This window comes from Macrosteles quadrilineatus, unplaced genomic scaffold (assembly GCF_028750875.1).
Source record: "Macrosteles quadrilineatus isolate MER2022 unplaced genomic scaffold, UCM_ALF_1.0 Scaffold_8__2_contigs__length_117827958, whole genome shotgun sequence".
NCBI classification, from domain to species: domain Eukaryota; kingdom Metazoa; phylum Arthropoda; class Insecta; order Hemiptera; family Cicadellidae; genus Macrosteles; species Macrosteles quadrilineatus.
Window position 1 is genome coordinate 30,214,433 of NW_026542601.1, and position 17,594 is coordinate 30,232,026.

At 37.5% G+C, this 17,594-nt stretch overlaps 2 protein-coding genes across 2 annotated transcripts; one reads left to right on the forward strand and one right to left on the reverse strand.

Annotated features, from left to right (window-relative positions):
* Nucleotides 1–2,402: 2,402 nt before the first annotated feature.
* On the reverse strand, nt 2,403–8,196 carry LOC129000290 (cytokine receptor-like factor 3). Its single transcript, XM_054427251.1, has 6 exons — nt 7,816–8,196; nt 6,576–6,862; nt 4,108–4,194; nt 3,201–3,294; nt 2,829–2,939; nt 2,403–2,564 (listed from the first exon to the last, which is right to left on the reverse strand). The coding sequence occupies exons 1-6, from the start codon at nt 7,921–7,923 to the stop codon at nt 2,403–2,405; spliced, it is 849 nt and encodes a 282-aa protein (XP_054283226.1). The 5' UTR covers nt 7,924–8,196.
* Nucleotides 8,197–10,792: 2,596 nt separating this feature from the next.
* On the forward strand, nt 10,793–12,464 carry LOC129000064 (DNA/RNA-binding protein KIN17-like). The gene has a single exon (XM_054426924.1). It carries the CDS (start codon nt 11,146–11,148, stop codon nt 12,319–12,321), a length of 1,176 nt encoding a protein of 391 aa, XP_054282899.1. The 5' UTR covers nt 10,793–11,145; the 3' UTR covers nt 12,322–12,464.
* Nucleotides 12,465–17,594: the final 5,130 nt, after the last annotated feature.

Here is a 17,594-nt window from a genome sequence, read left to right on the forward strand (position 1 = left end):
CTAAACACTCACAGAAGGCAGGTAGAGTGGTGGCAGCAACTCTAGGTAGACTCCAGGCACACCAGTCACCTCTCTCAACCTTGCAACAGACTTTCAGAGTGTACTGTGTTCCTGGGTGGACATCTCTCACCACACAGCTACTATCTGCTCCCTAGACACATTCATGTATGAACTAAACACTCACAGAAGGCAGGTAGAGTGGTGGCAGCAACTCTAGGTAGACTCCAGGCACACCAGTCACCTCTCTCATCCTTGCAACAGACTCTCAGAGTGTACTGTGTTCCTGGGTGGACATCTCTCACCACACAGCTACTGTCTGCTCCCTAGACACATTCATGTATGAACTAAACACTCACAGAAGGCAGGTAGAGTGGTGGCAGCAACTCTAGGTAGACTCCAGGCACACCAGTCACCTCTCTCATCCTTGCAACAGACTCTCAGAGTGTACTGTGTTCCTGGGTGGACATCTCTCACCACACAGCTACTGTCTGCTCTCTAGACACATTCATGTATGAACTTAACACTCACAGAAGGCAGGTAGAGTGGTGGCAGCAACTCTAGGTAGACTCCAGGCACACCAGTCACCTCTCTCAACCTTGCAACAGACTCTCAGAGTGTACTGTGTTCCTGGGTGGACATCTCTCACCACACAGCTACTGTCTGCTCCCTAGACACATTCATGTATGAACTAAACACTCACAGAAGGCAGGTAGAGTGGTGGCAGCAACTCTAGGTAGACTCCAGGCACACCAGTCACCTCTCTCATCCTTGCAACAGACTCTCAGAGTGTACTGTGTTCCTGGGTGGACATCTCTCACCACACAGCTACTGTCTGCTCCCTAGACACATTCATGTATGAACTAAACACTTGCAGAAGGGAGGTAGAGTGGTGGCAGCAACTCTAGGTAGACTCCAGGCACACCAGTCACCTCTCTCATCCTTGCAACAGACTCTCAGAGTGTACTGTGTTCCTGGGTGGACATCTCTCACCACACAGCTACTGTCTGCTCCCTAGACACATTCATGTATGAACTAAACACTTGCAGAAGGCAGGTAGAGTGGTGGCAGCAACTCTAGGTAGACTCCAGGCACACCAGTCACCTCTCTCATCCTTGCAACAGACTTTCAGAGTGTACTGTGTTCCTGGGTGGACATCTCTCACCACACAGCTACTGTCTGCTCCCTAGACACATTCATGTATGAACTAAACACTTGCAGAAGGGAGGTAGAGTGGTGGCAGCAACTCTAGGTAGACTCCAGGCACACCAGTCACCTCTCTCATCCTTGCAACAGACTCTCAGAGTGTACTGTGTTCCTGGGTGGACATCTCTCACCACACAGCTACTGTCTGCTCCCTAGACACATTCATGTATGAACTAAACACTTGCAGAAGGCAGGTAGAGTGGTGGCAGCAACTCTAGGTAGACTCCAGGCACACCAGTCACCTCTCTCATCCTTGCAACAGACTCTCAGAGTGTACTGTGTTCCTGGGTGGACATCTCTCACCACACAGCTACTGTCTGCTCCCTAGACACATTCATGTGTGAACTAAACACTTGCAGAAGGCAGGTAGAGTGGTGGCAGCAACTCTAGGTAGACTCCAGGCACACCAGTCACCTCTCTCATCCTTGCAACAGACTCTCAGAGTGTACTGTGTTCCTGGGTGGACATCTCTCACCACACAGCTACTGTCTGCTCCCTAGACACATTCATGTATGAACTAAACACTTGCAGAAGGCAGGTAGAGTGGTGGCAGCAACTCTAGGTAGACTCCAGGCACACCAGTCACCTCTCTCATCCTTGCAACAGACTCTCAGAGTGTACTGTGTTCCTGGGTGGACATCTCTCACCACACAGCTACTGTCTGCTCCCTAGACACATTCATGTATGAACTAAACACTCACAGAAGGCAGGTAGAGTGGTGGCAGCAACTCTAGGTAGACTCCAGGCACACCAGTCACCTCTCTCATCCTTGCAACAGACTCTCAGAGTGTACTGTGTTCCTGGGTGGACTGGACATCTCTCACCACACAGCTACTATCTGCTCCCTAGACACATTCATGTATGAACTAAACACTCACAGAAGGCAGGTAGAGTGGTGGCAGCAACTCTAGGTAGACTCCAGGCACACCAGTCACCTCTCTCAACCTTGCAACAGACTTTCAGAGTGTACTGTGTTCCTGGGTGGACATCTCTCACCACACAGCTACTATCTGCTCCCTAGACACATTCATGTATGAACTAAACACTCACAGAAGGCAGGTAGAGTGGTGGCAGCAACTCTAGGTAGACTCCAGGCACACCAGTCACCTCTCTCATCCTTGCAACAGACTCTCAGAGTGTACTGTGTTCCTGGGTGGACATCTCTCACCACACAGCTACTGTCTGCTCCCTAGACACATTCATGTATGAACTAAACACTCACAGAAGGCAGGTAGAGTGGTGGCAGCAACTCTAGGTAGACTCCAGGCACACCAGTCACCTCTCTCATCCTTGCAACAGACTCTCAGAGTGTACTGTGTTCCTGGGTGGACATCTCTCACCACACAGCTACTGTCTGCTCCCTAGACACATTCATGTATGAACTAAACACTCACAGAAGGCAGGTAGAGTGGTGGCAGCAACTCTAGGTAGACTCCAGGCACACCAGTCACCTCTCTCAACCTTGCAACAGACTCTCAGAGTGTACTGAGTCCCTGGGTGGACATCTCTCACCACACAGCTATTGTCTGCTCCCTAGACACATTGATGTATGAACTAAACACTTGCAGAAGGTAGGTAGCCTATTAGTAACCTAAACTTAGTTCCACGAGGATCTGCAGACCTACCTGATATACGTCTCTGTACACTGCAGCGGAATGTCGTGGCAGAGGTGTTGGATGAGCCCCAACTGATAATTGGAGTCGGAAACATTGGTCATCCAGGCCTCTTTCCTCCACCTGCAAAGGCAAAGTACTTATTCAGCACCCATAATCATTAACTATGTACAACTAACTATTAACTATGTAACTATGTGTATGTTAACTATGTTCAATATTGGTTGCTATTAAGGCTCTACTTCAAGTGTACTAACAAAAATACAAGGGTTTTTGGGCTCTATTTTTCCTATAACATTAATTTCATGTAGAATAAAAGTTAAGGTGACATTTTTTAATCTTGTAGGCCTAGTTATGATTCTAATAAATGTATATAAAACCAACCTCTTCCCAGTTGACTAAAAGAGCTCCTGGTTTCTCTACAATGGATGTTATTTGCACTGGACCCATCCTCGAAACAACACCGGCAGAGAGAATCCTGAAATTGGCGACAATTGCAATTAATGTACCCGATATTTTAACTCTCTATCATACTATTGCTAACCATACCAAAATGTTATTTAAAAACTAGGTCACGAATATATTTTTATTATTCTTTCGCAAAACAAGTGTTGCTGGTAATTACACGCTATTGTGTCTATGATGTTGGTGTTTGGTTTACAACATTTTATGGTATATATATAGTTTCTTTAATATTTTTCGTTTATAAATTTATAACAGCTAATGTTTAGTGTTGCTAATAATTTATTTTGAGTGAAGATGGAGGGATTTGTGATTTAATTTGAAGAAGATTGACCTAAATAAATTTCTTCATTTGAATTTAATAACTAAACATTTTGAAACTTCAAGATTGAAAATAAAGAAGTTAAAAATAAAGAAAAAAATATATGTAAATAGGGAGATGTAAATAATGTGTGCGTATATGTTATTCACAATTTGGCAAGTTTTTCCGTATTAACCTTCACAGATTTAAAATTAATCAAAACCCAAAATTAGGGGTTTCACTACTTGCCAGATTTAATAGCCTTAAACGTTTCTATAAAGGCTATTACAGTTGAATTTTGTTTCTAAAAGTGTGTGTAATGTGTAACTATTTTATTTTATACAACAGATGTAAAGATCAAAATGTTGCTGATCCGTGTCCTCTTCCCGTTGCAAAAAACGGGTACAACAGCTAGTGTACCTATATAGATAAGTGGGGACTCAAGCCCATCTGACGATACAGGTGATGCCACTAAAATTTAAGGACTGCTGCGAACACGTGAGCTTATAAACTTGAAGGATTGCCCACCTGCACACTAGGCTGTTGCGGAGAGAATCAACGTTCAGTTGAAATGAGATTGCTGGCACCTCCTCTAGGTTAGGCACAGCTGGTAGACTGGAAACAATATAATATTGCATTTTAGACAGTTCTATACTCAGTTGACCTTTAACAAATTTAAACCTATAAGTTATCAGTTCCTATCTGATATTTTATAAGGAAACAAAACCAATATGCCTACATCTAAGTAGTTATCTAAGCCAGAACAATAAAAGAAGCTTCAAAATAACAAGATAAGTTGTTCTGTTATGCAGCCACAACTTTGAGAAGTAGAATCATGATTTGGGTTATGAAGTTTGAAATGAAAACTAAATATTTGAACAACTTTAAAAGATCTAAAAGAGTAGTTTGAACATTATGAAAGCTAAATCTTAAGTCTTTTTTACAGACGCTGTAATTTGTTCTTTGCAGTTTGCTGAGAATACTGGACTACTGGGTTATTGAGTGCCAAATTTGCAGGACTTAAGTTATTTCAATATGAGATGTAACGACGTTTTCTAAGCATCAATCACTAAAAATATCAATGAAACTTTGAATACTTTTACTACATAACTGATCATCTAAAGTAAGGTAACCTATGCAATGGTACGAGGGCAGTCAGTGACAAGATCAAGTCGTGACCAAGCGAGCTAGTTTAACACGTTTGCTACCGACATGTTAAAATAATTCCATCACCACAGACCAGCGTCAACTATGGCGTTGCGTGTTGTCTGGACTCTCTGGGCTGACGTCAACTATTCTTGACGCCAACATTCATAAAATTATGGCTTGTTACAAATGCACGGTTTATTTTTTTTGATTGGTTGTTCGTGGTAGGTCTAATGGAGTAGCATTGTTTTTTTTTTGTAAAATTGCCAGCATTTTTTTACATAAATGCCTACAGGTCTCGATGTGTTAGTTGACCCAGTCCTCTCCAAGTAAGTTGGTGTGTGTTATATCATTTCATATAACATATAAAACATTTTTGTGTTTTATATCAAGGATTAAGATCGACATGCTACTAATGGATAAAGACAAATTGATACATGTACAACAAAGTAAGCGATGGACCAATGTCAACTAAAGTTAACATCAACTTTAATGCCACTAAAAACACATTAACATTAACACAACTCATTAACTTTGAACACATAATTTTTTTTTAAATACTCGTTTTAAATTTGTATTACAATTTAATGTAAATAAATATTATTTAGACCCTAGTTGATCAGTAAAACGAATATAAAAGATTGGTCTGTGGGTATGTTTAACTCAATTAACTTGTTCCAAAAGGGAAATCTGGCCCACAGGTTGCCTAGGGCAGTGACATAAAGTCTGGCGTCAACCATAGTTGACGATCGGTAGCGAACTTGTCTAATCTGAGATCAACGCCGTGTTCTTTACTTCATTCACTACATATTTTCTAGCTGGTTCTTACCCCTAAGGCTCACGATTAGTCTCGTCATAATAACCTAAAACATTGTGAAAAAATTGTATGCTCTAGCTAAGGATTTAAATCAAGTTCTTAATATAAATATATATAATGTATATATATATATATATGTGACTGTAAGTCTCAGTCACTGACCACTATTGAAGTCAATGACGAGTTGACAGACGTGAATGGAGTTAAGTAAGTTGGACCTAGAAATTGCCGGTAAGGGTTAGAGGGAATTTGGAGGTCGTAAAAATGTGCATGTAATGTTTTCTGAGGTGTAGGCTGACTTCAATTGTTAATCAGTCTCGTTTGAGACAGTGACTGAAGTTAGGTGATTACATTTTGCATCTGGATCGTGGTGTAACTGAACGAGAAGGATTGCTAAACTGATTAGGGATGTCTTAAGACTCAAGGACTACGCTAACCCCTTGGTATATAGTCTTAAGCACACCGATCAGCAAGCAGTTTCCCAAAATGTATTTAATGTCTCAATTTTGGCAACTGATTAACACCCAATTACAGCCCCATTGTGTGAATGTATGTAGGCTCTACAGCCCTCTGTAAACTCCCTAACCCACTGATAGAAATTAACTTATTTATGTCTACAACACTTTCCTACTTGCACATGTGTCAACTAACTGGCATTGGATTTCAACAGGTTTAACCTCCTTCCTCAGAAACATTATCACATAGAACAAGATTTATACTTGGCAGGAGCGTCAATTAGGCCTACCCCATAATGATTTTCGACTATGACGAGACTAATCACCCCACTGGGGTGAAAACCAGCTATTGTGGTAAACAAAATAAATAACCAGATGATGGTATCTGATTCAAAGTAGGTCACTTGACCAAGATTGGAGCTCGATAGACCATAATTTACAGCACTCGTACATTTGCCAGTACAGACCATATCTAATGCAGAGGTTTAATCAATCACCTCTGCACCTTTAGGCCTAACAATTATCTCTGTAGGGTTAATAGTCTTCTTTACTGTTTAGAAACTTATTCTCAAACTAACCTCCCAAGAAGTGAAGACTGGTCAATGTACTTCAAGCTGCGCTCCACATCACAGTTCCTTTGTTCCATCAGCTCTTGCCCTTCACAAATGTAGCTTTGGGTGGTCTTTAATGTATGTGATATGACGTCCCTACAAGCTCGCAGAGGTGCGAGCCCTTCTTCTTGAATTCGCATCACGTTTTTCTTTAAAACTTCTCTCCTTTTGTTAAGAGCGTCTAATACAGATTTAGCTAGATCATCAAATGCCACATCAATCTCAGTTAAACTTTCTTCAGCAGTCCCTATTACCTGTACGAGGGAAATCTTAAATTAGTAGGTGGGATTAAAAATTGGTGACCTAAGCTTTTGACTACCTATCTACCTTAAAAGTAGACTAAAAAGTGAAAACATTGTAATATAATCAGCTCCCGATTGGTAAACCTACATAACTTCATAAACTCATAACTTATTTTGCAAGAAAATTGTGTTTAAGCGAATCGAAATACTAGCTAACAGCCAAATTGGAAATCGTCTGTTCGTCTAGTCCTATGGTCTAGTCTTTGTCTGTCAACTAACATCAGTCATGAGGTTATGTAAAATAACTTGTTATTTCGTTGTGTTTAACACACTATTTTGATGGCACAACAACTGCCTGTATGTAAAATGAATTATCAACTCGGTTCACTATAACCTACACACTTTACCTTCCTAACTTAATCTAACCTAACTTCAAAACACTTAATACAGTCACGAATCCGCATAAGCCCGACTTGCCTTCCACACATGCCTACCTAAATAAAATCATTCTGAAATAAGTTATTCGGTGCCGTGTTGTTTCTTAGATGTTTGTAGCACATGTAGGCCTACTTTGAATGTCTTGATTGACATATTTTTATTCTCTTCTCTTAATTTTTGTATTTTCATTTTCATTTCAGGTTCAGTAGGCCTATAAAGTGAGTCTTATAAGTTACTTTAATTACCTAGGCCTACTTATAATTAACGTAATATATCAAGTATCTGGAGAGAACATTTCATAGGCTTACAAATAGGCCTAGGTTAGGTCAAAAAAATAAAGTACTGGTAGCCCTAAATAAAACAGCCGTAACTCTGTTAATATGTGAGAGTGAAGAAAATTTTTGCACCGTTATTTTCAGCTAAAAATCTAGTTTCTAGTGATATATAAATCTATATAGGTTCCCATGGTCACGTTCGTCACAATAAATAGCCTACCAATAACAGGGTAGGCTCCAATGTTTTCTTACCTGTTGCTCTGCTCCAATTACAGAGTTTAAATTTCTGTCTAGCTTTGCAGAGTACTCAATTGCAGTATCCACCGTTTCCAAAAGCGTTTTTTTAGTTATATTTTCCATTTTTTATTTCACCTCTTGGTTAAATCCTGTTCACTTTAAAAACGCCCTAAAATTCATAACCTATTTAGCTAGAACATAGATTTCGGTTTAGTGCCTAGACCTACTTTAAATGAATGATCACTTTTGGATTTGGTCTAGTGCATAATGAGTCCAAATAACTTAACTATTTCTGAAGAAAGCAATACTTATTTCAATGAATCTCAGCAAGATGAGAAAAGTCCGAGTAATTACTCCACAATTGAAACTTTGCTAAAATAAAACCTCTCCGACCCACTCCCCCCTCATCAGACGTGACTCTATTCTATTCTATATTCTATAAGGATTAGGGATCAGGGCTAGGGAAGATTTTGTAAACAAATAATGGATAGAAAATAACACTAACACGAATCGAAAACAGACAGAAACTAACAGAACAACAGAACAACAACAGTACAGGCAACAGGCAACTGGAGAGAAGAAAAATCAAAATGAGCTTTTTTTCTGCAACAGTTTAGTAGTCTAAGCACAGAATTTCAAATTAACTTGTTATGTTACTTCCTGCAACCATTGATTTAAGATCATTTTAGGTTCGAAGTGGAACGGCTGCCTTTAGGGGGTCGTGGAAGTGGACAGTATTGTTTGTTGTTGGAAATGCAAGTGCCTGTTACATTTACGTATTAAGGTTAGTAGATACAAGAATCTAGCTGAGTAGTTTTCACGGATTTCTTTAACTTGATCTTATTATAATAATTGCATAATTCAAGGTGAAATTTCGATACAGTAGTTCATGGTTGGTTTATTTGTGCACGGCCGTGGCACGGTGTACCGGTGTACCTCGTCGCGCGGACGAATACGCTCGTAGTTATGTTATGATATGTCCTACAACTACAACATTTATGTTCAAACCCACAAATAAACTAATGATAGACAAACCTCGAGTGAATAAAACTTTGGCCTGCAGGAGCCCATATTTTAGTAGCATCAAGATCTACAACTCACTAACAAAGAACATAATTGAAGAGCAAAATACTAATAAATTTAAGAAGATGATAAAGGAATATACATGTGAAGCGGCCTAAGTAAATGATCTGATAAATTAGGCCTATTATGTTTTTCCACTTCTAGGCGTTTTGACGACCACGTCGCAGAGGAGCGATGCTAGTGGGGCATAATCAAGTATTTTCGAAGTCGTCCGGTTGTAGAAGGATTTGCTGGTTGCCTGGGGTGCGCCCGATTGTGATGTCGTTCATAGTGTGTAATGGTCACAAGGGGAGTCTCCTTCTGTGCACCCCAGAATGTCCTCAGAACCTCAGCTTTAGCGCTCAGTGTGTCGGCTGCGGAGTACGCTGCACCAGTATGGATCGCATCGTCACATGCAAAAAAGGTTGACATTATGCAGTCAATGACATGGCTCGGATTGTAACTGGGTGTTTGAACCAACCCCAGTACACAAACTCTATCGAGGGATCGCCCCTCCATCAATCCGACGTGATGTCGCTGCCGACGCAGAAAGGACTAAGCAAGAGACAGACCCTCGTCACCCATTACACGACCACCAACCTGCAGAGCGACGCCTTCGGTCCAGAAAGAGCTTTTTATCACGGACACGAGTACTGGTTGGATCACTCTCAAGCAATCGGGTGGCAAGGTGGGAGGCCACGTTGACTAACCCTCCCATACCAGCCAAGGAGGAACTGGCTCCTATAGTGGAGGCCTTCATTACACGGCTAATTTTTGGAAAAGCGAAGTCTGATTTCCGGACACGGAAAGTAAGTACTGTATCAATTATCAAGTAAATACTCTTGCGCTGCATTGAACAAATGCTTAAAATGGAGATGGTCTGGAAATGGGTAAACTAATTTCATAATGTCTGATACAAGACAGAAAACTTCATGAGAGCACGTGTCGATGTGCCGAACTTTTCTAACAAATCTTTCAAACTAAAATGCCACCATTGTAGTTGTAGACCACTGACCTATAATAAATGATTGTAGGTATCAGTTTATCGATAAGGTTTCGTGCCACTTGCGGCAATTATTTTACAAAGTGCTGGTTGTCGAAGACACTATAATTTAACACTGTGAACTAATTTTATTACAACGTCTGGAGGGTTAAAATGCAACTCAAATTTTGAAAAAAAAAACTGAGAAAAAAGCTAGGCCACTTTACATTTACCTTTACCGGTTCCTCATCGTTGCCCATAGCCATAGCTGGATAGATTTATTTTGCGTTATGAAAAATTAAAACTTTAAAACCTAGACTATATACACGGCGGTGGATCATGATGTCCAAACTGAGTCAGGGGTTTGGGTTTGGTCACTCTTCTCTCCCCAACTAATCTGTGGAATATAGATATTCTGTATAACTCCTTATCCTCTGTTGTCAAAAAATTTTCAAACAGAACGCGTTCTTTTGAGCTTGGTTTGAATTATGTTGGATAATCACTTTTTCTTCTGATCTTTAGTTAATTCTAGCGTTATTGGCTTTGGGTGTGAAAACCAAACCCTCTTTTACCTAATTGCCCTTATAAGCAACTAAAAGAAAACACAAGGACATAAAATAAACCTTGTAAAATACATTTGGATTATGTTGAAATAAGTCAGATAGTTTTGTATTTAATTCAACACCAAATTGTAGAAAAGTAATTAATTTATCACATATGATGATTAATGACTAAAAATCAGTTTATGAAACTACAAGACATGTAATCAAGCCTGCCTTATTAACTGGTACTAAAGAATACAATAAAATTTTTTACTGTATTTTACTTTCTACACAAAGAAAAAAACAAACGTCAGAACCAGAACAAAATCAAAATGTCAACAATGTCTGTCTTGTCTAATGTCACTACACTATGTCAGTCAGTCAGTCAGTCAGTAGTCAGTACAGTATTTTCATTTTCAGTTGAGTAGTGACTAAGTGAGGTTAAGTTGTGTGATTTTATTTTAAACTTGTGAAACTGCATTATAAACTTGATTTCAAATACATAACAATTAATTTGTAACTTTATAGATTGAAGTGTTTGACAAAGTTTCAAAGGAATTAAGTCTTCTGAGATATGTAGCTGGGTAACTTATTTTCCTATTTCTGCCAAACAAGGATTAAGAGTTAGGACAAATAAATTTTCATGAAGACCATGAACTATCAAAGTGTAGCCTACAGTCGATTATTATATTCTGGTGAAAGTGCCAATTCTTGTTTATGACTTTGTAGGTGAGATATTTATTTTACTCATACATAAAAATGGGGAAACACGAAGCAGGAACACCCAAATACATAGCCAATAAAATTAAAGCTAAGGGACTCCAAAAGCTCAGATGGTATTGTCAGATGTGTCAAAAACAATGCAGAGATGAAAACGGTTTTAAATGTCACACAACTTCAGAGTCTCATCAGCGTCAATTGTTGCTCTTTGCAGATAATGCAGACAAATACATTGATGAATTTTCAAAAGAATTTCAAGAGGGGTATTGTGAACTATTGAAACGCCAGTTTGGAACTAAACGTGTGAATGCAAATAGGGTCTACCAAGATTATATTGCTGATAGAAATCACCTTCACATGAATTCAACCCAGTGGGAAACATTGACAGACTTTGTCAAGTGGTTAGGACGAGAAGGATTTTGTGTTGTTGATGAAACTGAAAAAGGTTGGTTTGTGCAATACATTGACAGGGACCCAGAAACTATAGCACTGCAAGAAGCCATGGCCAAGAAGGAGAAAATGGAGAAGGATGACAGCGAGAAGATGATGGAGTTTTTAGAAAAACAAATTGAACGAGGAAGACAATTAGGAAATAAGGTAGAACATAAACCAACAGAACTTGTTCGGGATGAAAGTAGTGAGCCAATTACAATAAGTCTTCCTAAGTTTAAGAAGCCTGAAACAAAAGTGAACATTGTTCAGAAACCTCAAGCAAGCAACAAGAAAGATGATGATACTGCGAGTCTAAAGGCAGATTCTTTGAAAGGCCAAACTATGAAGAAGGAGAAGAAGAAACTAACAGCCCTTGATGAGATTATGAAAGAGGAAGAAGAAAGAAGGAAAAAGGCCCCTAAAAAAAACAATTGGTTAACAGAGGATATTGTTGTTAAGGTTGTTACTGATTCGCTCGGAGAGAAGTTTTATAAGAAGAAAGGAGTTGTTACTAAAGTAATTGATAAGTTTTGTGCTAAGGTACGAATGCTTGATTTTGATGTTAAACTAAAGCTGGACCAAGCCCACCTAGAAACAGTGATACCTGCAGTTGGTCGACGTGTGAAAATATTGAACGGTGCATACGCTGGTTTAGTTGCGGAATTGGTTGAAATAAACACTAAACATTATTGTGTGTCTGTTAAAATAATATCGGGACCACTGAGTGGCAAAGTTGTAAACAATGTTCTATATGAAGATATCAGCAAGCTGCATTCTTCGTAGTTTGGAATGTACCACGTTTGGTATTTTACATGTAATTCGATTTCTTTATATCTCTAAGGTTTTTTATGTGTTATTTTAATAAATGAAAGCTAAATTAGATTTAAATTTGAATCCCTAATAAATCTGTAAGTATTTTTGGGTAATTTGAGTTGTGGTCAATTGATTTCCATACCTACTTGGTTGTCCATTAAACAAGAAGTTGATGTAAAGGTAGATCATTTGTGCCATTCTATATTACATAGTTTTATTTCCTACTCTTTGCATGTTTTGCTTAGCAGATGGATCGTGTATTTTTCAGAAGAGGGCCGTCACTATTTAAACTGTGGAAAAACCACAGTTTAGGCTAGGTTAATTTATAACTTTATCATAATGTTATTGCATAAACGTATTGATCAGCGTCACCTAAATGTCTGATATAAAACAGGCCAATCCAGCGGAGTTCCGGCTACTAAAGGTAGCGGTGAGACAAGCTAATATTACGGTTGATAAGATATTGACAACTTATCCTGACTTTCAATATGCACTTAATTGCAGATAGAGTTTTCATTCATCTTTGACTCTCTTAATATGAAGTACTCATGTGAAAACAATTTAATCGTGTAGGGAATCTTTAAATACAGTAGCGGCAGCCTTCTTCTAAAAGAGACCCGATAAATTTCATACACTAATAATATCAACTAGGTACATAAAGAACGACCACAGGCCAAATTATTTACCCATTAAATATTGCAGTGCATCCTTGCCTTTGTGAGACAGGCAATCTGACTGATCCTCTTTTATAGCACACAGTCAAAAATGAAACATTAGGCCTAGCCTACCTACTTGGTAATGATAATTAAATGGTTTGATTCATTCTGATACAACATATTTTTTCTAATTCGTACGCCAGTGGCATTTTGTTATAGAGAGAGAGAATACCTAAAACGTTTAAGAGAAAGTGGTCTAAATCCCTAAGTTTCTCTAATTAAGTAAGAGATTAACCCATACCTGCCTAAAGACGGGCGGCGCCTGTCCTAGACCAGGCCTGTGTTTCGTCAGGTTACGAAACACTAAAGATTTTCAGCGTCTGTCCTCACGCATAATGTATTATTATTATGCATTATTATTGACTTCCTTATTTTTATGACTTAGGCCTACCTAATTTTTCCCATTTTTATTGTTAGTTGAAAAATTAATAGCCCTAATGTATAATCATGCTTAGAATATAATTTTACATTTATTTCAATACTCACAACATCATAACTTAGTAGGCCTACACATGCAATTTCGGTGCAAAAATTGTATTAGGCCTATTTTTGTCATTTTGCAGTTAAAAAAAAATCAGCTATAAAATGAAGGATTTTATATAAACAAACCAAATAGGGACCTAAAGTTTTATCTATATATATAAAAACCCCGCCGCAGCAAACCTGCAGACTAAGCGAATTTCCATTTGCCTGATTGGATTTACACTAAAATGCCTCCTGAAAAATATCACATTTATTCCCGGTATTTAAATAGAATTAGTTTAACGAGTACTTAGGTTTGCTGCAACAGGGAGGGTAAAAAGGTGTTTTTTTTTTGTAAAATGTTAATAGTTTAGCCTAGTAAGAAATGAATGTATTTTACATATTCTATCAAAATATGTTCATAAACAAGCAAACTACAACAGTTGACTTATTCCCCATAAGAATAACATAGGAATTTTAAATTTACAATTTTTTAGAATTTTCTCCGTAACCATTAGGCGCACAACAACGCTTCAATATACTAAATTATTTGTTTTTTAAGCTCTACAAAATGGTTTGGAAAGAAATTGTGAAATTTTGTGTTTTTAGGGTCAAAAATGGGAAAAACCTATTTTTACCCCATAAAACCCCCCATAAACCCCCATTCCCATAGTCCGATCATGATGGTTCGCGAACTCGTTCGAATAAATGTAGGTTTACATGTTTATACCAAATTTCATCAAAATCGGATCATTTTTGCTCGAGTTATCGTGCTAACGGACACATACATATATATATATGAATTTGAACGGATGGTGTTTTTGGCCTCTAGGGACCTCAAAACGAAAAAGTAAATCGGTCCCGGGTCCAGGTCTTACCATGAGTACTACGGTAATAGTTTATTCCCTATATGGGAAATTCGCTAAAATCCAATGTATGTTTGTTTGTTTGTCTATTAGTTTGTTTATCCTTTATGGACTCCGAAACCGCTCAACAGATTGTAATGAAACTTTCAGGCATTATTAAGCATTATTCAAGGATGGTTTGTGTGAAGTTTGGTGCAGATCCGTCAAAAGGGCTCCGCCCCAGTGGCTCTGGAGTTTCCCATGTTAACCTTATGAGTACTCATATTTAAATGGAATTAAAGAAACTTAACAGCTGGTTCAACTAAACAATTTGATTCTGTGATGTTCAATAGCATTAAAAAGTTAATAGGTTTACCAACAGGGCGCAGCTCTACTGTATTATTTTTTAAATTTATGACAGCAGCTAATTTGCAACCAAAAGGTGAGTGAGCATAGCGAACAAACTTCAACCTGGAGGCGAGTTAGCGTAGCGAATGAGCAAAACTCCAGGCAAGTGAGCGCAGCGAACGAACTCCAACCTAAAGGTGAGTGAGCGTAGAAAACGAACTTCAACCAGGACGTGATTGAGTTACCGTATGCATCATCTTGAAAAAGAACGAGCATTTGACATAAAACCACATTAGGACAGGACAACGTCTGTCGGGCCAGCTAGTATGTAATAAATTGAAAACTGTTGACCAAGAAATAGATTTAAAAAATCAATAATTTTTGTAAGGTTTGGTTACAAAAAATATATGTTGTATATGTCTCTTTCATACAAATATTAAACTGCATATAATATATGCATTTTTATATACATATGTATTGAAAGTCACTATAAAATACTATATTTAAAATTAGTGGAAAAAGGAAATTTTATGTAGATCAATATAAACATGTTAGTCAGTGCTTCGTAAATTACATTTTACTGAGTTTTTTACTAAAACATTACACCCATTTTTACTCAATTTCAACTGTGTTGATTGCCAAATAACTCAGTCAGCAATGGGTTAAACCTGTCCCAACTACATCAAATTCCCAAACACTAGTAACAAAATTTATGTGGCATTTAGGTAAAATGCTTTATTCATGTTTTGTGAAAGAGGAAATCAGTATTTGGGATGGTAAAAATCTCACACCAAGCTAAAAAAACACAACAAGTACCATTAGCTAAATGTTACTGAATGGATGTAGGGTTTAATACAAAATAAGTTGATTTAGTTTAACATGCTTTAATAGATCAAACATTAACATCATATAATAAAAACATTTAACTAAAACTTAAGTGCAATGAGTCATTACAATATACTATGGAGATCAAAATAAAGCAACAGAACAACATATTAACATAGTCATAAAGTAGCATTAGCAAATAGAATAGTGATAATAGCCAAGAAACATTAGGCCTACATTCAATGTTGTAAGCTCAATAGAATGCAATGAAATATAATTCAATCACACATTAGTAATTGGATTATAAATAACATTTAAAATCCATAGTAGAAAATTTATTCCATAGTAGCTATATTGATATTTTCTAACGTTCTAACAATATATTAAGTCTTAATCAGTTCTCTGAAAAACCTTGTATGAAAGCAATGTTTACGTCAACTGTTTAAGTTTGCTCTTCAGAGTAAGTATATCGCAAGGATTCCTCCAGGGTCTTGCATTTTTTTATACTTTATAAAAAAAAATTAAATTTAGTAATACATCATATTGTTGAAATGAATAAATAAAATCAGCTGAGCCAAATACATCACAATGAAACCACCATTGAGATGAATAGATTATAACTGGAGTCACCACTTTGTTTAAAAAAGTGTACCACTCTTTTTGATGTTTTTTTTCAGTTGTTCTTATTGTTATGTTGACCATATGATTGGTTGGTTGGATAGCTGTCAAATTTGATCCAATCAGATGGGGTTACTTTGACAAGTCCAACCAACCGAGACAGTGTGACCAACAAAACACGGCAACAAGCGGCCATCTTGATGGCACATTTTTTTCTAGTGTCCAACCAGAGAGTAGTGACTACAGTTATAATCTATTCATCTCAATGGAAAAAACCTTATGATTCTCTGTCAGTTGTTATACTCTAACTATAAATACTTCCCATGTATCAAAATATTTAGGTCCAAGCCTCTGTTTTCCATAGTTCTACATGGTAAATTGGAATCAATCCTAAAATACAGCCGGAAAATATTAAAATACTTCTGAGTATTTTACAACTAGATACAGTACAATACATGATATTGAATGAATGCTTCATTGAATTGGAACTACCAGGTGTAAATAAGATATTTTCAAACTAAATTGCATTGGAAAATAGCATGCTAAAGAGTAAACTTAACAACTGACTAAAATATTTTCAGTTTCTCTCTAAAAGTATTAATAAACAACATTACAAATTTAAAAATATTTCAAGTTCCACAAAATTGGTCAAAGGAGAAATAAATATTGATTGATTGTAGAGGTAGCTGTATAAAGTTATAGCGTAATCGTGCTAATTGAGCGGAGCAAAGCTCTTTGGAATCGACTTCAATGCAAACTTTCTAACACATTTATTCAAGGATAAAGTATTTTTTGCGTTTTTGTTTTACAAGAAAATACCTAATTTGCATAACAGTGTCATATTACGGAAAATTTCAGAATGCATTCTCAAAAACTGCCTGATATTTGTAAAAAATGAAGACGAGCAATAAACCCCAAAACACACAAACAACTACTTCTGGCAATGTTTTGAGATAGTTGAATGTACAAAATTTAAAAAACAAACCTCATAAGGCATGGTGACAACTACTTGTGCAATTCTCTCAAAGCAGGCAAGTCTTCAAAAGGTTACATCTGCTAATTGTATGGATCAATGAAGGATTATTTCTGCCTGAATTCGAATTGCAAAATCTGGCCAAGAATGAGAAAATGTCAGTTGGTTTAGCTTCAAGGTCGGGTTCAACCAGAACTGTGGGTTCACCAGATGACATTAGCAAGCAAACACAGGAAAAATACCGATACAAAGAATTTGTATTTAATGTCCACATATACTAATGAAACTTCTTATAGATGTTGATAGTTCTGAGCAAAGCTATAAGTTAAATTTTTATTTATTTATTGCTTTATAAAAAATCATAAAACGTCATCGCTCCGCTCAACTGGCTTTCACTGCTATGAAAGAAATCCCACTAATCCTAGTAAATATTAACATGTCCCTACTACAAAATCT

Excerpts from the sequence above, each read along its gene's own strand:
- LOC129000290 (XM_054427251.1), bottom strand. The coding sequence starts at position 7,923 with ATGGAAAATATAACTAAAAAAACGCTTTTGGAAACGGTGGATACTGCA. Across the intron at positions 4,195-6,575 it reads CAGTCTTCACTTCTTGGGAG|TCTACCAGCTGTGCCTAACC; the intron begins GTTAGTTTGAGA and ends TATTGTTTCCAG. Across the intron at positions 2,565-2,828 it reads TGTACAGAGACGTATATCAG|GGAGCAGACAGTAGCTGTGT; the intron begins GTAGGTCTGCAG and ends GAATGTGTCTAG.
- LOC129000064 (XM_054426924.1), top strand. The coding sequence starts at position 11,146 with ATGGGGAAACACGAAGCAGGAACACCCAAATACATAGCCAATAAAATT.